At 35.8% G+C, this 27,752-nt stretch overlaps 1 protein-coding gene across 3 annotated transcripts; it reads right to left on the bottom strand.

The window, feature by feature from the left end:
• Positions 1-28: 28 nt before the first annotated feature.
• On the bottom strand, positions 29-14,499 carry LOC132285767 (uncharacterized). Of its 3 annotated transcripts, none has more exons than XM_059787984.1 (11): positions 13,719-14,498; positions 13,228-13,485; positions 10,411-10,653; positions 10,085-10,234; positions 8,428-9,944; positions 7,792-7,865; positions 7,576-7,657; positions 7,356-7,481; positions 7,109-7,215; positions 2,980-3,137; positions 29-542 (listed from the first exon to the last, which is right to left on the bottom strand). In XM_059787984.1, the coding sequence occupies exons 1-11, from the start codon at positions 14,157-14,159 to the stop codon at positions 285-287; spliced, it is 3,414 nt and encodes a 1,137-aa protein (XP_059643967.1). In that variant the 5' UTR covers positions 14,160-14,498; the 3' UTR covers positions 29-284. The 3 variants fall into 3 exon arrangements, with proteins under 3 accessions (XP_059643967.1, XP_059643969.1, XP_059643968.1); XM_059787986.1 differs by having other exon boundaries at positions 13,666-13,751; XM_059787985.1 differs by lacking the exon at positions 29-542 and having other exon boundaries at positions 2,999-3,137; positions 7,109-7,205; positions 13,719-14,499.
• Between the last annotated feature and the right edge of the window lie 13,253 nt (positions 14,500-27,752).

Genomic DNA, 27,752 nt, shown 5'->3' with positions numbered 1-27,752 from the left:
CCTTGTGCATTCTTCAATGAAAAACTAATTATATAATAAACAAACAAAAAGCAAAGGCAAACTAACATATCATTTGATGTTCTATACTGTACACTCTGTACAAGAGAGAAAAAACTGCTATAAGAATATAAATCAAAGAATAGAACCAAAGAAAGCTATAGACTCGCCACACTAAAGCGAAAATCAAACTGAACATGTGACTAGAAAGGACGCCCAGATCAAAAGAATGAAATGAATGCGGAAAAAAATACGAAAAAAAAATTTCGCTATTCGCTATTCGCTATTCAGGCTGTACATCTTACAAGTAAAGGAGACATTGCCTTTTCTACGTGGAGTGCCTTCAACAATACAACAAACTTGAACAGACTATCTTCAGAGAACCATCTGAGCTTCCACGTCAGAGGGCCTGAAGCAGGCTTTTCTGCAGTGACTGTTGCACCATCATCCTTTACCTTGCCACCTATGTCTGAAGGACGGAACTCTGACGTAGTAGCACATTCAATAGCCAAGGTCACATACCAACTCTCCCCAGCTTCAATGACCTGAAACGGAGAAATATTATACTTCACCAAATTGACCGGAAATGCCAGAAACACAACAAATACATTTAAAGAAAAAAGAATACATTCAACAGAAAATATCAACCATAATAATCTACAAGGAAAAACAGAATAGGAAATCACACCAATTGTGCTAGTATTACAGAAAATGCAGAAATAGATGCAATGGAATTGACAGAGAATATTATGATTGCTTTTCTACAGCAATTTCTCACTAAATCAGACTAGAGAGCCAGACGAGAAAAGTGTAAGCTCTGAAAATATATTCACAAGAATGTCTGTTGCACGTGGGTCAAAAAGGATATTGCCTACAGCCAAAACAACTGGTACGCCTCATATGTTAACCTGCAAAAAGATTTCATACGAGGGATACAGGATATAGCATTGGCAGAGTCAAGCTACTAGCCATATGCAGATTTTCACTCATAAGTTCATAACCCACTAAGAACTCTACTAGGGTGTATTCTCAAGACAACAAGAATCTAGGAACTTGTGCATTTGTGACATCAGTAAGTTGTCAAGTTATGCAGTCCATGCTAACTATAGAAGTCTTCTAAGTCCGCAGTTTAGCTGCTAGACTCCTGGTTTTTGCATTTCATTGCAAAGTGTCTCACTTGCGAGTACACATCTAGGCATCAAACCTGTTCAATCCTTAAAAGATTATGACATTGGGGCATGACTAAGGTATCAAACGACACAAGTCTTCACATTTACATTGCAGCAAAATGTAGTTTAAAAGTAACAAACTAGTTCAGCATGTGCTATAATAAACATGTGTCAAAGTAAAAAGATTTGAATAGTGGAAGTCAAAGACAAACTAATAGTCCATAAATATATTATTTAATATATTTTGTACCTCCCATATTTATTATTAGAATCTTGATTGTGTTCTCCTTTGATCTCAATTTGTAAGTGTTTACTACATGTTGGTCAATGAAAAACCTTGTTCTCCACGAGCTTGGAAACTTCTCCACATTATTCTTTTTGCCGTGACTTATTTACTGTTAGCAAACAAAATATAATTCTTTTTTTGAGAAGCAAGCAAAATGTAATTTGCAAGCTGACACATGAAGAGTGTGCGCATCAACAAGAGCAGCTATATCATTTCTTAAACAAAGACTATTGCAGAAAACAAAATGCATCACGGGGTCACTTCAAAAGTAAGCTCAAGAATTTCATGAATTTATTAATAGAAAAACTGGGAATAAAAAATCAGATTTCTCTTAAGTTAAAATTTGTCTAAATTATCTTATTGACAAGGTATTGATATGTGTTGTTTTACCTAGATCTATGGCTTGAAAGATGCCACGTCACACACTTAAAAGAAATATACCAAAACTATGTAGGCCCAAAGGAGAGATCATAAACATCTTTGTCGTCCTCTCTCCGTAGCATTTCCCCTTCTGTCACTGTTTAAAGCTCCCTTCTCTTATTCTATCATCTCCATGCTTCTCCATTTTCAATTCCGTCTAACCACAAACCCTAGAGAATCATTTCAATTAACTTTTCTGTGCCCATTTTTCTTGGGTTTCAATTGGATTCACGGTTTGAGTTCGTCAGTGTTATTCGGATCTGTCACTCCCATCATTATTTCATTATTTTCACCGCCGGTGCTGGCAGCCGAACTTGTACAGACCCTATTCTGTTGTTACATTTTTCTCTCTCATGTATTTCAGAGGAATAGGAAATATCTTCTTGTTCCCTTAACTGTGAATTTAACTCGGATTGAACATAAATCCAACCCTTGTACTTCGAAAAATAAAAACAAATTGCTGGAATTGAAATTTTCCCAGCTGCCTGTACTGATGAAGTCATAGAAGAGAGAAAATAGGCTTGCTTAGTTCACCTTTGATGTTGGATTTGAAGTAAATTGCCGTGGTATTATTATTAGGCAATGTTTGGCAATGTAAGAGGAGATGCAACCTGAAGTATATATTTATTCAGATCATTAAATAACAAGAAATGAAACTCAAACAGATCAATTTCTCCAAACATGTGTCCTCTAAATCGTTGAAAATAATTCTTTGTTGATGAAATGGAGCAATAAATCAAGGAAGAAAATATTTCAAGTTTTGTTCCAGAACGCAGAGCATTATAAGCATCAATTTGCTAGGAAGGAAACCTGTTACTGATTAATCAAAGCGATAAGAGTCTGTAACCATCCAGTAGAGAATCATTTCAATGGGGACTAATGGCAGATGGCTGTTAACTAAGAATGCAAAGAGTGATGATTTAGCTGTAGACATAGTCAATATAATACTTCATACGATACTCGTCAGCAAAGAAAACCCAGAATCTAAATCAGATAAAAACTTCTGTGAGCTATCAATGGTGGAAGATGCAGTGTATACATATCAATTTCTCATGGATGTGAACAAAATCTTTAAGAAATGCTTTAGTGAAGGGAAAAAAAAATTACCATCTCGTATAAGTCAATGATAGAGCAGCATGAATCAAGTGAGAAATACGTAGAGGAAGATGCATCCTCGGAAAGAGGGCCAAACTGCATGAAATCTTCAATGCACACGAGCAAATGTTCTTGAAGCACAAATAGCGACCTTGGAAGCCATAAATCCTCTGGATGATTTAAAATAAGAGAATTCTGATCATTATCAGACAGGAAGAATCCATGATTCCCAAAAAGAAAAAAAGAAAAAGCATTTAAAGGATATGGAATTTAGTATTAATAAACATTAGAATCATAGTTGCCAAATTGGGATTTGTATTGTGAACAATATCCTACTTTCCTAAATTCCAAATCATCATGAATCATGAAGCACACAAACAATTTTGGAGATAAATTATAAACAGTAGGTAAAGATAGAGAAACCAAAAATATAGAATTCTAGAATGAAGTAATATGGTCTTTTAAGTTATGCCTTTTTTTTTTTTGGGTAACTGATGCTTTGTGTTGTTTTATAAGTAATGTGCTAACCATATTAATCTACTGTCTTCTTTGATTATATTTTGTCTTTACTCAGAATTATATTAATATTATCTTCTTCCTTTTTGGAGAAAACAAGTAACTCTAGTCACATTAAGACTCCGTTTGTTTCAAAGTAAAATATTTTTTTCGAAAAATATTTTCCTTTTTTAGGTAAAATATTCTTTCTTATTTTTATATTTTGGTGTTTTGCAAAGGCCCAGGTCGAGGTTGAGATCGAGTCCATCGGGTGAAGCGTATAAAATAACTTGTCGAAAACTAATGAGTAAGTTATTTTAGTCAAATGTTAGTCAACTTTTAGTATTTTTTTTCTTCGTAAATATTTTAAGACAACTAAACACCAGAAAATAAAAAATATATATTTTTTGAAAAATATTTTACATAGAGAGATGAATGTTTTGTGCCCACACCATATTTTTTTCATTGGCAAGAAACACAATCACACACCCACTTGCCCCTACAAGGACTTGAACCCTCGACCTTCTACTTTAGAAGGCAAGGAAGTACCAACAGGCTACACCATTGGTGTGCCCACACCATATAAATCCAATTTCATCATCTTAACAGATCCAAGATTTTTTTTTTTTTTTGATATGTAACAGATCTAAGATTTTAATCGAATTAAAAAGCCGATCACAAGTAGTTCTATTCTTCCTTCTTATTTCATCTAAATTTCTTTTCCATAGAAACTTTCTAAGAATTATAAAATTTGTAAACAGTTGAAAACAATTTCTTAAGTTCCAACTACATGATGCTTCATCCAAATCACACCATCCACACAATCATACTCACAATAATTACACTTCCAAGGCATTCTATCCTCATTTAGAAACATTGATACAAACACAATGATCCCATGTAGGATCATTACTTTCATTTTAGCTTAGCAAAAATTTAAAAGGAAATAGAGGTCACAAATGGTATATTTATGATCCTTAATTTCCTCAAATGCGCTTTATGAAGCTCATTTTAGAGAAAAATAAATAAAATGTTTTTAAGATTGTTAGGCCCAATACGATATTGAATCACATTATTCGTTTCCCAACTGTGAATCATGTGATTACCTTTCAAAGGTTTATTAAGATTCCTTATAGGGGGTTTGCCAAACAGTGTGACTCAAAAGGAAGGAAGTTGAATTGAATTGAGTCACGGATTAGAATAAACAAATCATGTAACACATATATTGCGAAATATAGGTGCCAAGAGTATTTTAGTCCAGAACTGATTAAAACAAATAGCGCTCAAGTATACTGGAACCTTATGCATTACTTTGTGCTTTTAAAATGTGTGAAGCAGGATTATTCTTGTACATACTAAAACACTTGCTAGGTCAATAGGACTTAGGTTGGCATATTTCGTGAATCAAAACTTGAGTGACTTGAGTCTTTAATTTTGTTAGTGCCTGTTAGTTACCTTTTGTTTATGGTCGAAGATGAATTCAAGCTTTATTCAAGGGTAGAAGCATAATCTTTTTCACCAAGGGTATAAAGGTATATTGACACTTCTATGCACTCACCAAATTAGGGTTCATCCATTCATACATTAGGTTTTGGAATTTCATGATTTACTTTGGAAAATCGTAATTGATATGCATATAAACTTTTTTGTAAACTAAATTTCTGAAGATTTTATAAGTATCGATCAAGGGCTACTAGAGTCAAGTCGATCAATCGACGTGTCTCGCAATCGATCTGTTTGTTCGAGAAGCAGTTTCCTTTTCAACTTTTAACACTAATACCCTATTGTCTTTACAACACTGATCTGTCTATAATACACTATCAAATGGCAAATCCTAGACATGTAATATACATGGAGACATTTATGTCTCAGATTTTTTGAGCAAAATTGAGTGCATGCATAATTTTCTTTTAGCATTCATCAATTTCATTAGATTGGTGTCATATGAGTGTGAATAACATATTCATTGCAGAGCTGATTTGATTGGTTCGACACCAATAATTATTTGTTCAAACAGAGATTGAGTTGGATAACAAATCATTGGATTATATCACTTGCTGGAGAAGCAGATAGCAGGAGAAGCGAATCAGTTGATGGAGCGGACTCTGTGACCAGAGATTCTAGTGAAGACACTGGTGGATCAGTCTATGTCAATAGGTAACTAATTGGCTTTGGGGTTTGGAATACCTAGTGTAAATCTTTTTTTCGTAGTGGATTCGATTTCCTAGACTAAGACTAGTTTTTTCAAGTTGGGTTTTTCACATAAAATATTGGCATCTTATTCATGCTTTTTACAGCTTTTAATTAATTAATGGACTGGTTGGATTTTATTACTTCATTTCAATTTGAATTCGAAATTAAGGCAAATTAATTAATAATTTAAATAGTTAAAATTAGGTAACGCTAAAGCAAGACCTATTCACCCCCCGGACTAGATCACAAACTTTGCAAAATGCTATATATCAGAGCCTAATGTCACGGACTTGAACCTTTCCAAGCCTCTTGGTTGCGGGGCGTGACATTAAGCTTCCGATCCTTACCCCATCATCACTAATACAACTAAGAACTATTCTAGAAACTAAGAAGCTGGTATACTAATCAAAAAAAAAAAAAAAAATTGAAGAAGCTGGTGGACCAAACAACTGGAGTAGAAACAATAGAGTTCTTTTTTTTCTTTTTTCGTTAAGTCACACACAACCCATAGTTGTCCCATTAAGGCCTTGAATTGTCGACCTTCCACTTGGAACGAGGAGGTGATACCACTGGGCTAAGCCATTGTTGGTAGAAACAATAGAGCTTCCAATCACAATAAGGCAACGTATAGGTCAATAACAAAGCTCCATGCCATGTTTTCTTTTTGAATCTAGATTAATTGACAGCACTTATAAAAAGAGGTCCAGTGGCAGCAACTATCCTCTTGAGGATTTGGTTCTAAATGATCAAACTAACAGACTTATAACTTAAGTAAACATAAGATTAAACAAAAAGAATGCAATTTCAACGAACACATAGAAACAAGGTGTTGTATGGCAATACCAAATCACATGCAGCAAGAATATTTTTAAAATTACCATCATGCATTTTATGCATGTCCTTCGTACCAAACCTCATGTAAGATGGTGTATGCCATTGGATCACTAAACCAAATGGTGAAATGAATTCATGTACCAAAATCATTGAAACTCATGAGACTTGTTGATTATGTTTATATTAAGAGAAATGGTTGAAACATAATAAACAAGTCTAGTGAGTTTCAACTAAGTATTCGTGTAAAGCTGCACTTCTTTGTTTCCAGATTATTGTATCAACAATAGATTTGTTGCCAAATTCTTGTATGGAGATTTTAGTAAGCGTATACATGTGCTATAGACTACTTTCATCATTATTTGGACTACTTTTCCATAATTCAAATTACTAATATTTTTCTTCCAATAATTCTCAAGTTTTTTCTAAATTTTTAGACATTTTCAAGTTTTCTTCTTTCTTTTCTTTTCTTTTCTTTTTTCCCTTGTATTCTAAATGATTCATATGATATTCTCTTTTCCCTTTAGCAGGAAAGAAATGTCCCTCCCGTCATCTCTTCTTTTTCCTTTTCTTTTTGCAGTGAATACCAAAATATATAATGGAAGATTAACAATAATCATACCTTCCATATTGTTGCGTTTAAAAAGCACCATTGAATATTGAAACAGGTTCATTTTAGAACCTCCACACATATGTCTCTCAAACAAATCAACCTGAACCTGCTCCAAACTGCCATTTAAATTTTCAAAACCCAGTCCTTTATAAATAGGAAATAAAAATACGAAGAAATACATTACAATTCTTGAGATAGTTAACATTATTATTAATTTCATATCTCAATGTAAGGAGGAAGAGACTAGATAAATCACCTTCTTAGGGAACAGTTATCCTTCATCTCATATGAATCAAAGAAATGCAATATACTAAGTAATTGCCTTGATTTCTCAATACTCCTGGTTATGAACAGATATTTTGCACCCTGATCAATGTACAACCTAACACATCCATAGAAGAAGACTGAGAATGAGATGCAGTTTAGAAATAATAAAAGGCTGCTAATTGGCAGTAGTAGTAATCGAATTAACTAACCTCACAACCTGAAGCCCCAAACCGAAAAGAATTTCTCTAACATCTTCAATTCTGTGGCAACCCATGGGTCTTAAGATAGTTCCTTCAGAATCACAACAGATTGAGCAGTAATTATAAAGCACGTAATAAGTAAAAGATACTCTCCATTTAAACAACATAAAAGAACAAATGATAAGTATGACTCCTGCAAAGAGTTAATACCACAAAAAACCTAACCTGACCCATCATATGTATTGTCTATGCGTAGTATGTACAACTTGCGCTCACTGCTCAGCAATAAAGCTACTTCACTGCAGGTGGACAAAAAAAAAGAAACAAAGACATGAGAAAAGTAGGGAATTCCTGACCAGTTAAGGAAAGCTACAAGCTGCTTTAGTTCCGTCAAGAACGTAATTTGTTACTAATTCCAAGAATGGTGAATAAAGTTCCAAAAAGAAAATCCAGTTGGGACATAATTGAACTAAAAATTAAGACCACAAGATATAATAACAAGCTGCAAATGAAAGTATGTGAAACATACTTTCATTAATTCAATGGAACTTGGAATAGTTATATGTTAGCGGATGAAAAGGAAGAAATGTCTAGCAACAATATGCATAGATAACAGGAATGAACATATCAATTGTAACAATGAACTAAAGAATAAGCTGACACATAAGATAATTAATAATAAATTAACACTAAGTTTCAAATGCAAAGTAAGCAAGCTAGATTACATATGCATGAACACAAAATTGTGTAATTGGCAAACTACAAAACAATAACATAACACAACATTTTAAGAAGTTTGAACAAAGCCTCTTACTTTCAATTTCATTTTCTTATATGCAATGAGAACTGTAAAGTATTTACCTTTCTTTGTACCCGGATTTGTGCTCAAGTATACAACTGCAACGCATATACCGCTTGCAAGACTCTTGAACTCCAACTTCTGCAACATTTGAATTGAAAATTTTCTCAATGGGAACTGTCTCTAAAGATGAGGGTTTTGTTCCGGAAAGGTTTGTATCACAGTCGGTGGTAAGCGAGGTTGCGGTTGCACTTCTCCAGGCTCGATTTTCGTCAATGGACATCTGGAAGTCACTGCCATGAGAAACTTGTTTTCCTTCTTCCACATTTATACAAACATCCAGATGACCATTAAGCCTCTGTGATGGTTCTGCCCTGTCATCTGTACCAGTCTCCTCTAACAGTGAAACTACTCTTTTTTTGGGTTTCCTTTTGTTTTTTTTATTCTCTGACCAATCAGCGTCTTGCTTCACAAAACGTCCTATTTCACCATCATAAACACCAGTAGGAAAATCATTGCCACACACCTGCATAGAGTTGTCTGGTTCTACAAGATTTAGAATACCACAGCCTTGTTCTGCACAAGAGCCATTTTCTGTTACATTTGAGTTCTCATGCCTTGTGTTGTAGTATGAATCCACGGAAAAGAGCAGAGATGAGTGGCCATCTGCATTCTTCTCTGGAAACTCCTCAATCAGAGACTGATCAACTTGAGGTATCAATGGTCCAAATTTGGTGAAATCATCTTCACTGCAGCTGGTATTACTGTCAGAAGATGCAACAGAAAAAGATTCTGCAGATAGCTGCAGAAATTCTTCCTCTAAGTTCTGGCGACGATGCAGAATGTCCTCTTGATAATGGGGAGGTGATCCCAGGCAAGCTGAGGATGAATAAGACTCCATAATATTATCAATGACAGTTAAAGGTGCAACTTTGCTTTTTGCATCCATATTGTCACTACCTGGGACCGCAAAAGAATCAAGATTAGAGTTTCCAGCCTTCGCAGACAGGTGCCTTTCATTAGAATAAGATTTCAGATGCTCCCGCTTTGGATCTGTTCGTTCAACTGTGGATACAGAACCGCCACCAGTTTGCCCCATGAAGAATTTTGAGGCTGATTCACCAACACGATCGTAGTATTGATAGGCATTGAAACTGATAGACGTATCTGCAAAGGAGTTATCAGATTCTAAAATATTCGTACTACTCTCATCGCCAGAAGCTTGAACAGAGTCGGAGACATATCTTGAGCTCTCGCCAAGATGCTTCTGTTTTGTCTTGTTTTTCGAATAATTTTCTTCACCAAAATTCAATATCGCCCCGCTATGTTTACTACTGTCCATAAAATCTTCAGAACTATGATGCATCCAATCCTTAAACTCCTGCAACCATAGAATAGAACGTTCCTTTTTCATGAATTCAATTCTATTCATCAAACCCACTATTTCAGCTTCCTCATCTGAAAGAGCATTCTCCTCTTTGCTTTGAATCTCATTGTCACATAAAACTGACTCTTGGTCTGAACATATATGCGAACTCTGCTCTTCATTTTCAATACAAGCAAGACGAGATAGCTTCTTCTGCAAAATATATAAATTCAAATTTCCATTTAATTACTGCAAATATTGAAGTTATTCCACTTTAGAAAGCATGATACACAAGGGGACAAAACTTGATATTGGAACTCAGAACATGCTGATTAACTTCAAAAATCACCTACCCTTTTTGTGTTGATAGTCCCTACTAAATCAGCAACATCTTTTGCAGGTGAGTAAAATCCAAAGCTAGCAGGGCGTTTATGCCTGCTGGCAATAATAATTTGCCGCTTCAAAAGCTCTCTCGTGAGAATATGCTTTTCATCTAATTTCAACTAAATTGGCCATGCAACAGGAAGACAGGAAAATGTAAAAATATACCCGGAGTGTTAAACTTGAAAAACAATTTTTTTACTCTTTCTTCAGATAATCCATCATAATAGATAATAGTAGCCGAAGGCAACTTTTGATAAGAAAATTAAATACTAAAGAGATAATATACACAACTCACATTATCTGGATGAGGGAAAAGGCTGAAAACTTGTGCTCGGTACCATCGCGCGCAACATAATGGATTTCCTTCTAGCCACAAGCTTTGTAGAGATGTAAGGTCCGAAAGGATCTCTAGTTCTGAAAAGTTGGAAATAATATTGTAGGAAAGATCAAGTCCTTCAAGTGACTTCAAATTCTCTATCCCGCGCAATGTAGTTAAAGCATTATTCCTCAAAACAAGTTTAACAATTTGACAGGAGACCTGCATAGGCCAACAACTTTGATGTATGGATCCAAAGCTAATTCCTAATATAAAAATTTAAGGCAGAATCAACAATTTTTAATGAACGTAAAGAAATATGTAAATTGGCAATTGCTTCTCTTTCGATGTTAGTCTGGTGTGGAAAGGCAAAAGAAGATGATAAATAAGAAAAAGTTGAGCTTGTAGCATTTCAATATACAAGTTGTTAAAACAATGGCATCATATTATACATCGTCTAAGTAGTCTGAAGGAGTTCAAGGATCAATAGTGGACTGGCAAAAATGGCGTGCTCCTAATTTAAGTCGAGTGGCTTGGGCATCGAGAATCTGGATGTTATGATCAAGCACTGTTGGGGAGTGTTAACAAGATTTTGCTTCTGACAGAGACTGCTTGTAGAGGAGAGTGGTGGACCCAGTGGTAGAGAAATATGTAATCAACTACGATGGATGGACCTCTAATGAAGTCAAAAAATTGCACAGGGTGGAGCTCCAGAAGGCCATTAGAACAGCACGGGTTGAGTTCTCAGAGCACACTGGCCTTCCAGTAAGAGATGGCCGAACGGTGAAATTATCATATGATGCATGTGATAAGTTGATAACTGAAGTAAAATTTGGTGTTCCACGTGGAGGGTGCTTGAGAACTCGCACAATTAATTTTAGGTTTGAATTGAGTCTTCTTTTCTGTTATCTTAGGTTAATACGACGCTAATGTGACCTTATTCACAGCGTCATGTTTTAGGCATCAGGGAAATAGTTATCACAACCAAACCAAACATTAATCTAGCAGAGAGGAAATTCATTGGTTTCACTGGTTCAACCGGTTGTCATTCAGTCAAACAACATAATTTTGAATACAGTTATTATGACGATATGGTGATGGAATGAACAGGTCCAAAACATCATAAAAACAAAATGGGAATGTCACAAGTTTGGCAAAAACTAGAAATCTAGAAGCCTTTAAATGATAAAAAGATGTTAATAAGAAGTTAATATATGAACTTGCTAATAAGGAAGAGAAAATTAGAGATTTTAGTCATATTGAATGCATCAAAAGTGAAGATTTAAGGGTTCTAGTTAAACATGCAAATTATAAAAAGACTGAAAATTAACTTTGAAAATTTGTTAAATGAAAATTATCTAAGGAGTTCAAGCTTATTCTTAGAAGAATAGTAACCATAGGGATAACATATTTTTTTGTAGGTCAAGGAGTGTGAGATTAAAACTTTATTAATGAAGATGTAATCAGGAAGCGCTTTATGACCAGATGGCATCTCCATTGAGGTTTGAAAATGTTTATGAGATGATGGCATGTCTTGGCTAACAATATTGTTTCAAAAAATAGTAACAACAAAGAGAATGTTAGAAGAGTGGCACAAAAGTATTTTAGTACCTGTATATAAAAATAAAGGGAATATAAAAAGTACTAATCATTTTGACAAAATTGTTCTCAAATCGGTTGTTTCTTTCTTTCTACATCAATGGCCACTGTTTTGGACACGAAGCATTTTATAAGCAACACTAAGGAACTTCATGGGTTTGTGCATTGATGGGCCCAAATCCTAGTGTCAAAATGACCAAGGACTGTGATTGTATGACTATCATTTAAATTTTTCATGAGGGGAACTACAAAAAAGATTCAGTGACAATTATGATGATTAATCAACTGTTATATGCTCCAGGACATCTTTCTGCAAGGAGCTGACTGGAGTATCAATATCAACTATTAAGCATCACCCAAAACTGCATGTGGAAGGCACAATCTTATTTGAATAGGCATCATAACAGACTCTCATAATGTTCTTTCAGATGTATCATAAATTGGTATTGAAAGTGCCTTATAATGTTAAAATTGGAAATTATCTTTCCATTCTCAACTCGGAGACCAATCCAAGCCTGAATCGTTGACTTCCATTTAGTGACCTTACAAAGATTAAGTATTCCATGTTCCCAAAATAAATTGAAAGCACTTGCAGTGGATCATGGACATCTGTGTATTTAAATTTGGAATAGAGGTGGTTCCTCATCTCTTGGTTGCATGTCTTCATGGTCTCCAAGATTGGCTAATTTATATGCAAACTTCCTAGTTCTAGGTTTTTATTTTTTGATAAACATAACCAGGCCATGTAGCTTTTACATTTAAATTTTTCTTTTTCTTAGGAGGCCCCCTCTGGCAGTTCTTCCTTTCTTTTCTTTTCACTTCTACTGTTCTTTTGGGGGTGAATTCTTTCTTTCCTTTCTCGTATGGATTTTCAGTCCCTTAAAACAATATTTTTTATTCTTTAAAATATTTTCCCCATGCACGGCATTGATCAACAAAATGATCAAGAGTAGATAACCGACCTGTATAAATTACAGACTACTTAAAATCTGACAATGATGATGATAATGATGAATAGCTCCATCGAAGTACATATTTAACAGTTCAATTACTTTACTAAATAAAAATACTATTAACAATAAGCAACAAAGAGAGGGAAAATGCATATCCAGGGTATTCTACATCTTTAAAAATTCAATTCAATCAATGCATAATAATGAAAGAACTGCATGTAGTCACAATTTCAGTCAGTTTTACCTCACTAAATAACGCAATTGTTCTTAGGTGATTGAACCCAAGATCCAGATGCTTCAATTTGGTACACTTTCGGAGATTATCTACCTTTGTAAACTTGTTTCTGCTTAGATCAAGGGTTTCAACAGCAGTAAGGAGTTGCAAAGACTCATCCATGAGAACCAAGCCATTACAAGGACATGAAACAAATGACAACCGGTTCCACTGCGGTGAGTCCTTTATTTCAGCAATTCTACTTGCAAATACATGTCGAAGTGCATCCTGAGTCAATCAAAAACAAAAAGAAGATCTATAATGAGTAGCTCTAATCTACTACCTACTTTTTTTTGGAAAAAAACTCAACTCAGCTTTGTCTAATCAAGTGTCAGGTTAAATGACAAAAATGCTTCATTCCTATTAAGAGTGAGATTTAATTTTTCATTTCTCTATTGTTTTCCTCACTTTTCTGTGTGTAGTCGACAGAAAGCAACACACAAGTAACAAAAAGAACGCACAGTTGAATTGTGGCAGATGAGCTTCTCCAACGTATGCCTCAATTCAAGAAGCCCTCTCGCAGCCGAAGTAGAAAGATCACACCTGCGAAGCTCCAGAACCTTCAACCGCCCGAACGGCAACAGAGTAAGCGGTTGAGGGTCTCTTGCCGGCGGCGGCAACACTGATACGACCTTCAGCGACGTCAAGAGCCTCAGAATTCTCCGGAGCTGTTCGAGCGCGCGGTGATCTCCGAGGTCGGAGACGTAAGCGCGTAGGTAATCGACGGGAGCGCCGGCGAGGAGGCTCTCGAGCTCGTGGAGTGCTTCGAGCCTGGATTGCACGTAGTGAAGTCCCACAGGGTTCAGCTTGAGAACTAGGGTTCCTTCGATCAACGGTCCCGCTTGCTCCTCCACAAACTTCACCAGAGATTTGAGGTATCGATCTCCAGTCACGACCGCCATTTCTAATGGCAAAAAAATTAGGGTTTACAGAGAAAAATTCATGTCTAGATCTCTTGTGATGAATATCAGATACATAAACTCCAGAATCAGTGATTTCCGGTATAAATTGGAGAGAGAAAAAGAGAGAGCTATGAGTTCTGACGCTGTTAGTTACAAATTCGTTGTGCCAGAAGAGGAAAGATATAGAGAGGGAGGGGAAGTAGATAGAGATTCAGAGAGAGAAAGGCGGTTTAGGGGGAATTGAGGAGATAGAAACGGCCATGGCTATGTGGAAATGGAGAGGGGTGGATGCGTTAATGATTAACGGGGGTCTAATGATTGGGGAGGTTTATTCTCATTTTTGAAATATATATACATATACATACATATATACATATAAATATGAAGTGAAGAAGACGCCTTGTGTGATGACACCTGGCCAACATGCCCGTCTCGCCGTTGGGACCAGGGCATCGTGGTTCTTATCCGATGCGGCGTTAGGAAGCACATTCTCTGTCTGCGTGCACCCGCATTTCGAGAATGCAGAGTGTAAAAATTAAGAGCAAAACATTTTTAAGGCTGCGCGAGAAAAAGTAAATAAATGATAACAATAACTTGTAGCATTTATGTTTGGTTAAAGTATGAAATATTTTATCAAAAATAAATAAATAAAATATGAAGTAAAAGAAAAGTGAGATAAGCTTTATGTTTAGAGAAAAAAAAATAAAAAAACAACTGTACAACTATTAAAATTAATTTACTATCTTATCTTTTTATATTTATTATTTTATTTGTAATGTTTATATTATTTTTTGTATTGTGAATATTTCATTAAATTATTATCATTTCTCTCAAAATATTCTTATAATCTAAGTCACATAAAGTGAAAATAGGAACGAGAACGAATTTAAGAGCGGAGCATCATAGCGGCAAATTATGTCATAAATAGTGATAATTTGGGTAAGATCACGCGTGGGGTGTGAGAGTGGGAGCGCGCTCGGAATATAAGAGCGACATCTGTTGAGAAGGATTGTGTGACTTAGCTTATAACTCTTTCATTGGAATGAAAATTAGAAATAGAAATAAAGTTTTTAAATAAAAAATAAAAGTAATTAATGATAAAGAATAACACATTTGATGTCGATTCTTTTATAATATTCAAATATATACTATTCTAAATGAAATATGCTAACATTTTTCAATTTTTTAAAAAATAAATCTATATCTATACTATTTTAAAAGTGTAAACTTATTTTTTTTATTTTTTAACATTATTTATTTTTAAAAAATAATAAAGTATGATATTGAAAAAGAGTATGCATTAAAAAGTGTGATGGCATAATTTCAGAAAGTGTATTAAAAGTGTTTATTGTTAGATTTTGTGACAGTTGAAAAAGTCGATGCCACTAATATTATACTACTCTTTTTTTTTTTCATAATTATTGTACTACTCTTTCATCTGTATGAAAAGTAGAAGTAGAAGTAAAGTTTTTTAAAGAAAAAAAAAAGTAATTAATAAAAAATAATAACACATTTAATGTCAACTCTTTTAATATTCAAATATATAATAATCTAAATGAAATATGCTAACATTTTTCACTTTTTAAAAAAATAAAAAAATATGATATTGAAAAAGAGTATTTAATTTAGAATTTGAAGTCCCTAAATTTTTTTTTTTTTTTTAAAAAAAAACAACATTCATCTAGCTAGCATAGGAAAATAAATTGACGTATACAAAAATTTTGAGGTCCAAATCATTAAAACGTGTCTATTGTCATAATTTCAAAAAGAAAAAAAAAAAAAATATATATATATATATATATATATATTAAAGGTGTCTGTTGTCAGTTTTTTTAATTGTTGAAAAAAATTAGAGGTGCACTAATATTATAACCTAAGTCACACGATTCATCTCAACAGGTGTCGCTCTCATATTCTGAGCGCGCTCCAGTTTTCACACTCCGCGTGCGCTTTTACTTAAATTCTTACTGTTTATGATTTAATTATGCCGTTCTTACTCTCCCGCTCTATAATTCGCTCTCGCTTTCGCTCCCGTTTTATATGATTTAAATTATAAATCTTTCATTTAAATGAAAAATAATAACACTTTTATTGTCAACTCTTTTAATATCCAAATTTCTATTATATTTAAGAAATTAATTAAGGAGTATTTCAAACTTTTGTGTTGGCATTCCTTGTTTTTTACTCACACAATTAGTTTTAATGACACCAAGTCATGACAAAGCAACATTGTCAATGAGTTTTGAATTCAAATGTTGAAGACCACTTCAATGATATATGTATATTAATTTATATGGTAAATGAGTATCATTGTTGTTGATGCGAAAATCCTTGCGACTCGAAACGACGGCGTTTACCTGCAAAATAAAGGAACGTCACCTCGAATGGCACCGGTGGGGTGCCAGCCAAGGACCATCCGACGATCAAGTTAGTATTTTTAATCGTATCACATAATAATTATGTATATCATGTTTAGGGGTTTTTTCCCATACCTTCTTTAACAGCTTGGTGCCCTATTTATGACTGTCGATTGGAATCAAATTGGTCCCGCGGGAGATCCGCTTGTGCTAGATCAGAGGAGATCATTTGTTGTCAGATTTGTCGGGGATATGATTTGCTCCTTTGACTTTCTCAAATTGTGTCAAGGTTATCCACACCCTGTTGAACCACGTCGTCATTCATTAACCTGGATAAGAAATGTCATTATTCTTATATGATATAAATCTTTATCTCTAATAACGAAATATGTCGAAAAGATCTGGCGGCTGGTCAAGGTAGGTTATTTTTTCCTATCAATTGTGATATTTCAAAGTACTTGATTTATATTCTCATATTTTAAACAATCTTTATTGGTACTAACTGAAAAGGTTAAATCGTTATTGGTAGTAATTGAAAAGGTTAGTCACTTTTGCTTCTATTTTGATACAATAATTTCGTTAACTCAAAAAAAAAAATTATTTTAATTATTTGTACTAATTGTTGTTTCTTTCACTGTTAAAATTTTAATTATATTTGAGAAATTAATTAGTTTGGTGATTATATTTTCATCTATGTTCATGCCCGCTGACTTTGAATCTCATTTGCAAACTTTTGTACTCTCATTCATGATTTGTTTAGGTATATTTATTGAATAATGTAAAACTCAAAACATACTTAAATGAAGTAAAACTATAATTCCCGCAATGTAAAACATTTAATGTTATGTTTGGTGTGCAGTAATGTAATTGAATGTAAGCAGGGATAGAATGAGAATGGAAATGATATGGAATGAACATTTTTATTCTATTGTTTGGTTGTAAATATAAAATGTGTAAGAATAGAATGATAATAATCATTATAGTGTTTAGTTGGACCAATTTAAAATTGAGAATGGAATAAATTTCAAATTGAATTATCCAAAATATCCCTCTTAATAACAAATAAATTAAATTAACAAAATGACATTCCCTAATAATTTTTTAAAAATAAATGGTGGCAATGGTGGTGACGATGGTAGTGGAGGTGGAAAATAGTAGTGGTGTAGGTAGTGGTATTGGAAGACAGCAATGGTGGCAATGGTGGAAGGCGGCAATAGTGTTGGTTGAAGGCAGTGGCAGTGTGATACCCCTCAACTCCGAAACATAGGTTGATCAAGCCCAAGTCCAAACCCGAGGGAATATCAAACAATTAATATATAAACAAGCAGGAATACAAAAAAAGATTTAAGAAATAAATATTAAAGCTGAAGGAATTCTAAATATAAAATCCTCAAATAATAAAGATTAATAAAATCCAATCCTTCCAAAACCTCCAAGAGTATAACTCGGGAATCCATCTAGTGGACCCCTAACCAAAATCCCAACTAAAACTGAATAATTGAAAATAAAATCCCAAATTAAAACATAAAAAGAAATCCTACGTAAACAAATGAATGAGTGACTATTTTTGCTCAGCACGATCAAACTTTAAGGCCGAAACCGTCGAACACCAGAAAAATATAAGAGTGGGTCAGGCCTACGAACAAGTTATATTCTAACTGCAATCCATACATCATAGATATCTCACAATATCTATCTAGTCCATAAATATATATATGTATCCATACTAAGGGATATTCACTGGACTACAAATGGGGTCTCAACCTGAATAGAAGGCAATATGCAAAACGCACCTGAGTGAGCATGAGTACCTAAGCCTAACAGGGTACACCTCAACCTATCATAGCCAGCTACACATCCACTGCATATTCGCGCCCTAACCATTGACTCTGAGACTCAAGCTCATATCGTGGTACCATATTTATATATTTAAAGTCCGTCCAAAACCAGATTATGTCATTCAATTCTTTGTTAATCTGACATAAGATTTATAATCCAGTTAGTCACTCAACTTATCCAGTTGATCTGACTTAACTACAAATAACAATTAATCCATGTAGTCACCCAACTTACTCAATTGATCTGACCTAATTATAAGTAGAATTCAATTTTTATAATCCATTCCCTTATTCCAACGTGGTAGGTTTTAGCGTTCTGAGCTAAACCATCCATAGTATGCCACCTTCTCATACCGGTGCATACAATCCATAACATCCATATAATTGACATAATTTAATATCATAACGCAGCAATTAAATTTCAATATATAAATCCAGGTAATTGACGGAATATAATTTAATGATTCCTCAATTAAAATCTAGGCTAACTTCCATGTAATTGACATAATATACTTTATTAATTCATCAATTAAAATCCAAGAGAACCATAACAAAACCTAATATGTATAAGACTCTATAGTGCATCCAAAACAAATTTAGAAATCATACTCCAGTCATCTAAGTTGCTAAAATAAGTTTAAGCAACTAAATACTTTATATCCGTTAACGGTGTGCGACATTGTTTAAACTTCCACGCTGTGAAATCCATTAGCATATAGAGATAAATTATGCCTCATAGGGTTTCACTACACTCTAAATTAATATATAGAACCCTATTTAATATTCCAAACAATTCGTAAAACCCAAATTGTCCAAACAGTGCCCAAAACCATTCTTGAATGCGTCAAAACAGGGGAGTCTACTCTCAAGAGTTGAGAGCCGGCTCCCTAGCCCTTGGAGCCGGCTCTATGAAGAGGGGAGCCGGCTCCCAATCACCTAGATCCGGCTCTGAACAAGAGGGAGCTGGCTCCCACTTCCATGGAGCCAACTCTCTCCCTCTCTGAGAGCTTGAACTTTTTCTGGCCTTCTTCTTCGTCTCCGGCCACTTCCAACTCTTCTGTTCCTTTTTAATACTGAACCCAAAAGTCTAATTTATACCAAGTAGCATCCCACTCATTAGTTTACAATAGTAGGAATTAATAACAACAGATAGAAAAACCACCGATTCATTACACTTTAACACAGACAACGAGCTCCAACTTGCAAGAACAATTAAAGATTAAATTAAAACACATACAGTCGATTAATTTAACATAAACTAAGCATGCAAGTTTCAGTTAATGTTTAATTAATACCTTAGAGACCACCTAGGTATGCACAGAACACAGGCTAAGGGGAGAGAGACAGAATAGAACTTGCCTGTGTGGTTTTGGAATCAAAACCTCGTCGCCGTCTTCCTAATATTTTCGACGACGTCCGCTTATTGTCAACCTCCTACTGCTCAACCTTCCTTTCTTCTAGGTCCGAACTTTAATCCACAGCCGAAACCCTCACCGAAATTGCTCTGTTTTCTCACAAGTCTCTGTTATGTCGCTCGACCTTCACTGTGCTGTGAATAGGGTTCTAAAACCCTAGGCAGACGTATGACATATATATTTATAGGCAATTACAAAACCTAAGTCCAATTAAAACCCTAAATTGAACCCTAGTCGGCCCATACGTGATTTCTAAAAGAATAAAACCAAATTTTAACATTAAAACTTATAACCCTAATTGAAACCAAATTAACTAAACTAATAAACCATATAACCAATTAAAACAAGTAATTTCTAATAAAGACAAATAAAAATACAATTAGTCAATTAATAAAAATAAAAATACAATTAATTCAATTAAATAACCAATTAAACAAAAATGTAATTAAATACACAAGTAAACAATTAAATAAAATAAATAATTAAACAATTTAGAGAATAATCAATTAATCAAACAAAAATGTAATAAAACCATAATTAAAATGTCGAGACTATCATTTTAAAATTAGGGGTATTACATTCTTCCCCCCTACCAAAAGGAATTCCGTTCTCGGAATTCGTTCTTACCTTCTTCCAATATTTCAGAAAACTGCGAGCGAATGACATCCTCCCATTCCTAAGTAGACTCAGCCTCATTGTAGTGACTCCACTGAACTCGCACCAAAGGGATAACCTTATTACGAAGAATTTGATCTCGACGGTCGACAATACGACACGGTGGCTCCAAATACGTTGCATCCGACTGTAACTCAATCTCCCCAACATCGATATGCTGATACCGATCCTTATCTTACAGAAATTTTCACAACATGGAAACATGAAACACATTGTGTACGCTATCCAAATTATTCGGAAGTGCCAACCGATGAGCGACAGCTTCAACTCGATCCGTAATCATGAATGAACCGATAAACCGCGGTGACAACTTCCCTTTCTTCCTAAAGCGCATAACATCTTTCTAGGCGACACTTTGAGTAGAACCTGATCCCCAAACTGAAACTCCAAAGCACGAGTGCGACGATCGGCATAATTCTTTTGCCGACTCTGAGTAGTGTGCATGCGATCCCTAATAAGAGCAATCTTCTCCGAAGTATCCTTAATGAACTCAGGACCCAAGAATCTGCTCACTCTAACCTCCATCCAATAAACAAGAGATCGACATGGTCGGCCATATAATGCCTCAAATGGTGCCATACCAATAGTCTTCTGGAAACTATTGTTATATGCAAACTACACAAGGGACAAATAATTCTCCCAGTGGCCCTTGAAATCGAGAACACACGATCGAAATATATCCTCCATAATTTGATTAACCCTCTCAATCTGTCCATCAGTCTGAGGATGATAAGCAGTGCTAAGATGCAACGCTGTACCCAAAGTCTGTTGAAAACTCTTCCAAAATCTTGACACAAAGCTCAAATTCCTGTCCGATATAATAGATAACGAAATGCCATGCAAATTCACAATTTCTGAAATGTAAAGCCTCGCCAACTGCTCCGAAGTGAAGTCAGTGCGAATAGGCAAAAAATGAGCTGATTTAGTTAATCTATCAATGATGACCCAAATAGAATTATGATTCTTAAAAGAATTAGGCAATCCCTCTACAAAATCCATAGAAATGCTCTCCCATTTCTACTCCGGTATAGGTAGTGGCTGTAAAGCTCCTGGCGGCCGCTGATGATTAATCTTGACCATCTGACAAGTATTACATCAAAAGACAAAAATAGCAATGTCCTTTTTCATACCTACCCACCAAAACTGCCACTTCATATCCTAATACATCTTGTATCCTCCTGAATGAACAAAAAACTCAGAACGATGAGTCTCAGTGATCACATCCTTCCTCAAATCGCCAGCAGAAGGTACCACTAAACGGCCCTTGTACCTCAAACCTCCATCAGTCCCCACATAGTAAAATGGGACCTCCCCGGAAGCTATCTCTGTAACTCTGTCAATGCATTGCTGATCCGTGAGTTGTGCTTTCAAAACCTTGTGAATAATAAAAGGTGTAACTACTATACAAGCTATGAAAGCATCTAACAACTCATCTACTGTTTTCAAAGCATTCCATTCAATAGTTAATAGAGCAGAAAGACTAGTAACAGGTCGGCGATTGGGTGCATCTGTCACCATATTTGCTTTCCCTGGATGGTACTGTATAGAAAAAATGATAGTCTTTCACAAACTCTAACCATCGGCGCTGTCTCATATTCAGCTCCCGTTGAGTGAACAAATACTGCAGACTCTTATGATCACTAAATAACCTGAATGATTCTCCTAACAGACAATGCCTCTAAATGTGTAAGGCAGAGACCACAGCTGCCAACTCAAAATCATGTGTTGGATAATTAAGCTCTTGAGGCTTAAGCTTTCGAGATCTATATGAAATCGGTCGCTCCTCCTACATCAAAACACACCCAAGACCTTGCAAAGAAGCATCTGTGTAGACAATATACTTAATCTCGCTCTGTAGAGTAGACACAACCGGTGCAGAAGTCAACTTGCACTTTAGCTCGTCAAAAACTTTCTAACAGTGTTCATCCTACACGAACCGTACACCTTTTTTAGTCAGATGAGTGAGTAGTCTTGCAGTCTTTGAAAACCCTTGGATGAACCTACGATAATATCCTGCCAATCCGAGGAAACTCTGAATCTCGGTAGGTGAAGTAGGCCGTCCCCACTAAACCACTACTGAAACATTGGTTGGATTTACCGCTATTCCCTTTTTTGACACCACGTGACCCAAAAACTTCACTTCTTGCTACCAAAATTCATATTTCTCGAACTTGGCATATAACTGGTGTTCACGAAGCGTCTGCAACACTGTGCGAAGATGTCTAGCATGATCGTCCTCTGACTTTGAATAAATCAAAATGTCATCAATAAAGACAATGACAAATTGATCTAAATAAGCCCTGAAGACTCTGTTCATTAAATCCATGAAGACTGCTGGTGCATTAGTTAATCTGAATGGCATGACACGAAACTCATAAGAACCATATCTAGTGAGAAACGCCATCCTCAGAACATCCTGCTCCCTAACCTAGAGTTGATGATATCTAGAACGCAGATCAATTTTAGAGAAGTATGCAGCTCCCTTCAACTGATCAAAAAGATCATCAATCCTGGGCAAAGAGTACTTGTTATGAATAGTAACCTTGTTCAATTCCCTGTAATCTATATACAGGCAAAGTGAACCATCCTTCTTCTTCACAAACAGAACTGGTGCTCCCCAGGGTGAAATACTCCTATGAATAAAAGGCTGAGTAATTACTGAATCTGATCTCCCAGCTCTCGCATCTCTACTGGTGCCATCCTGTATGGTGCCCTAGAAATAGGCGTAGTGCTTGGAGCTAAGTCAATCACAAAGTCGATCTCGCGACTAGGTGTCAACCCTGGAATTTGCTGAAAAACATTCAGAAAGTCCTGTACAATTGGTATGTTATCCAATGACACAGTAATCTCCTTATTCGTTTCCTCCTCCATATAAAACAAATATGTGCTAGTAACCCCGTTAGAACGTGGCATAGCGACGACGTACATATCCTGACCAGGTATGGTGAACACAACAGACCTTTCATAACAATTAACTTGGGCATGGTAGTGCGATAATCAATCCATCCCAAGTATAACATCATAAGTGTGCATTTCCAGGATCAATAGATTGGCTAGAAATCTGAGTCTACTAATATCTAGTGTCACAAACCCATCACTCTCATATAAAATGGTTGTATTGCCTAAAGGTGTTGAAATACCCTGAGGTCTACTGCATACAAGCGTCTTTATCCCCGATATGGCAACGAAAGATCTAACTACAAATAAGTGTGTAGCATCCGTATCAAATAAAACACGACATTTTAAACCATGAATAAGAAACATACCTTCAACAGCCTGAGGTGCCTGAATATCCTGCGGCATGGAGTTGAAAATCCTGCCGTAATACAAATGTTGTGGTGCCTGTCCTTGAGGTTGTGGCGGTGCTGGTAAAGCTGGATATGTTTGTTCTTGAATCCGTGGAACCTGTGGAGTGGGTAAAGGTACCGGTGCCCTCTGTCCCTGCTGCACATGTTGTCCCTGTCCCTGTCCTGTTTTAGGACATTGCCTGAAAGTATGACCATACTCTCCACAAGTGTAGCAACTACCCTGGAAAGTGCCAAATGGCCTCATTTGTCGGTTAGCCTGTGGCTGACCCTGTCCTACCTGTGGTCCCCCATTTTGCTGCCTCTAAATAGGTGCCCCATCCCTGTGAGCATCTAAACCACCCTTGTGCTTCTTCCAAGACTGTTGTCCCTGGAATTTGCCTTTGTCATTCTATCGGTGTCCATTGCCATTTCCTTTCTCAGCTAACTGATTAGCAGAGTCTCTGTCACCTCGCTTCTCACCCCGTGTTTGTCTGAAGTCCACGGTCAACTGATACTGTTGTAAAGCGGCATCCACCACTTGAGCATAAGTAGTGTAGGCTGAACTACCTGTAATAACTCGCTTAATAGACTACATTAGTCCCTTAATGAAACTATTGCACTTCTTCTTTTCTGAGCAAAAAGGGATAAGCGCGTGAACTGCTACTCATATTCTGCCACTGTCATGTTTCCCTGATCCAAATTGAGGAACTCTGTCTTCATAGCTGCCTTGACTACATAAGGAAATTACTTTTCATCAAAACGTGCACTGAACTGATCATAAGTCAATGACATCCTCTTTTCTGTGGTGGTAACTGACTCCCACCACTGTAGTGCATCTCCAACTAGCTTGAAGGCAGTAAGCATCTGCTTTTGAACCTCTGTGCACTGTACCAAATGAAGATGTCGCTCAATATCCTTCTTCTACTGATGAGTTATTTTCGCATCGGTGGAGCCTGTGAACTCAGGTGGGCTGATCGGTTGGTCAATTAAACATCAACCTTCGCAATAGCACGAATCATCGTAAAATAGGGCTATTGGTCGGGTAAGTCAAACCACTGGGACTGCGCTAGTTTATGGCAACCTAAGAGTCTAGAATTATTCTTAGAATGATAAGGGGTAATAAGGGTTTGTTTGATAGTCACTAAACTAGGAATTCAAAGTGCATAAAACAATAGTGTGCTAGGAAGTAAAGAGATAGAACAATAGAGAAGAGACTAGGGAATTAACTTCACCACAAGCCATATAAACATGCCTAATTGCAATTAACTTGGGGAACAAAGTATACATGCAACCGTGATATGTAGAAATGGAAGACAACTACAATATCTTCAAGAAGTTCACACATTCAAGAATTAAGTATAATCCATCCAAGGTTGGCATAAGTCATCTATCTAAACTAGGGTATAGAATGAAGTATCCTTCCTAAGCTATGAACTATCAAAGTCCTCAATTTGTGTGGTAAGTGCACATGAAGTTAAGAACTAAGCCATAATCCATCAAAGGTTTCCCTAAGCCATGGAATATCAAATTTCTTAAACAACATGCCATTAAAACCATTGTATAATCTCATCTTCATTCTCACTATAAATATGTAAGTAGCATAATCATGAAGAAACAATTTCTAAGACAAGATAAGAGTCTCTACAAGATTAAATATGGAATGAAACACAAATACATCAAAGTGTATCTCTAGATTAGACAACTTGTTACATAAATGCAAAGTTCCCCAAATATAAACACAATTAATACATATTTACTTGACAAAGGTTACATCAACTCCCTAAGAAGAGGTTTAGTTACCCATGGTAGCTCTAGATGAAGGAGGAAGCAAGGCCTCCAACTCCATTTTCGTGCTCCCTTGTGTTGGCTTGAAGAACTTCTCTTTCTTCCTCTCTTCTCTTTCCTCTATCTTCTCAAAATGAAGTTTATGAGATGTGTGGCTCTTATCCCTCTTATCTACCACCAAACTAGGCTCTCTCTCTCTCCTCCAAAAACATCCCCAACCATCTCATAAAAGAGGGCCATCCAAAATTGGAAATCTCAGAGCACAAGTGGGCTGTCTCGTGGAGCAAACTGCCTAAATTTCAAGTGCTCGAAATAGGGCCTCGAGCACTCGAATTTAGTGTAAAAAGCTCCATGCTTCACTTGCTCTGCCCAGACCTACTTTGATAAAATGGCCATAACTTTGCGCTCCGAACTTCGAATGACAAACCGTTTAAAGATTTGGAGAGATGATTTAGAATTTTAAAAACTTCATGTTTTGATAAAGACCCAAATCTTAAGTTTGGTTGGTCGAAAATGGGGAGAAAGGCAGTACTTCAGTGCTGCCAGGCAGTTCTGCGCACCTCTGGTAACAAGGCCATAACTCTTTGCTCTGAGCTTTGAATGATGAACCGTTTAAAGATTTAGAAAGTTAATTTAGAGCTCTAAATCTTTTATGTTATGATGGAAGTCCATTTCTCGAGTTTTCAAGGTCAAAATGGCGAGCAAATTCTTGACTCCACTGCTGCCAGAAATTCAGCCTTGTGCCTTTTGATGGTCTAAAATCCACAAAGTCTTATTTGTACTCCTTTTTGGCAAAAGGACCTGAAAATATATACAAACACACAAATGGGGATAATCTACATAAAATAAGCAAACAATGGACTTAAATAATGCAATTAAGGGCGCTTGAATATGCAATATTCGGCGCTTATCACACCCCCAAGCTTACATTTTGCTAGTCCCTTAGCAAAACTAGAATGAAAAACTTAATGAAAAGACAACCATGGGCATGCTACTACAAAAATATCATCCATGGTAAAATGAGATATATACATAGCTCAAAAATAAATTGAAACAGAAAAAGAGCTGGAGATGGGGTCATTGGGAAGACTACCTTGCATATATGAAGCATTGATACTAAACACATTTCAACATGCATGTATCAACATCATAGTCCATATAAATAACTCAATTGTCATCTCTTAAATGGAAATCAACTCTAACTTCAGTGAAAGTGGATTGGATTCTCAACATGCGGCTTTTACTTTCTTTTCCAATTTCCAAGCACAAGTTTTCAAATCATTGAATTCCCCTTTAAATGAGGTCCCTAAGGCATGATTTTATTTACAAGACAACTTTTGTTGCTTGTTGACAATTTATTGTAACTCATAAGCGAAACATAGAATGGTTGTGCAATGCTGAAGTCCCTTAAGCTTTCTAACCAACCTATGTAGCAAACGTTAGGGCAACAGCTCCCAAACCAGATGGCTTTAGGTTGTTAAGCGTAGAGACACTCCAAAGGGCTTAATAGCTTAAGTTGGAAAGGCTACGAACTCCAGCAAACCATGCTTATTACAAGTTGTTTTTTTGAATGACCGTGCAATGTTTAAGTCCTTTAAGCTTTCTAGCCAACCCCTGCAGCAAGCGTTAAGCCAACAACTCCCAAACCAGACGGCTTTAGGGTGCTAAGTGTAGAGACACTCCTAGGGCTTAATAGCTCGAGTTGGAAAGGCTACGAACGTCAACTGGTCATTATTTTCTTTCTTTCTCTTTTTTTTTTTTTTTTTTTTAGATTCATGCCAAAAGTATTCATCCATTAGGTTCATCAAATCAGATTAACTAGGCCAAGGTCAAGGTCAATCAAGTTGCATGCCTCACAGTTAAGTTTCCAATGTGCATCTGTGCATTGTGAAGCTTAAAAGAGTGTCAAATCCAGCGAGAATTTAATTGAGACATTTATACAGACTAATTTGAATCTACATGATCATTTCAACTCAAATTTTTCTTTATTTTCAAAAATTTCAATTGCTTCTATACACAAGGTATTAAACATATGTTTCATCTCCGACAAGTGTCAAGTTATACTATCATTGCTTAGCAAAAATGTGAAACCAAAAATGTCAAAATGTGAAACCAAAAATGTCCTATTGCACCCCCAAACTTGAATGTCACATTGTCCTCAATGTGTGAAGACAAGTGAAACAAAATAAGAGCAAAAGGGGGGAAAAGAACAATAATACCAAGTAGAGTGACGACG

The sequence above is a fragment of the Cornus florida genome, unplaced genomic scaffold, assembly GCF_030987335.1.
Source record: "Cornus florida cultivar Cherokee Brave unplaced genomic scaffold, ASM3098733v1 CherokeeBrave_3.0.0_Hap2_Chr11, whole genome shotgun sequence".
NCBI classification, from domain to species: Eukaryota; Viridiplantae; Streptophyta; class Magnoliopsida; order Cornales; family Cornaceae; genus Cornus; species Cornus florida.
This window is presented reverse-complemented; position numbering and strand designations above follow the sequence as displayed.

Bases quoted from the DNA above. Each gene is read 5' to 3' on its own strand.
- LOC132285767 (XM_059787984.1), bottom strand. From the start codon at position 14,159: ATGGCGGTCGTGACTGGAGATCGATACCTCAAATCTCTGGTGAAGTTT. The intron at 7,866-8,427 runs GTAAATACTTTA...GTCCACCTGCAG, and splicing joins AAATCCGGGTACAAAGAAAG to TGAAGTAGCTTTATTGCTGA. The intron at 7,658-7,791 runs GTTAGGTTTTTT...GTGATTCTGAAG, and splicing joins CAATACATATGATGGGTCAG to GAACTATCTTAAGACCCATG.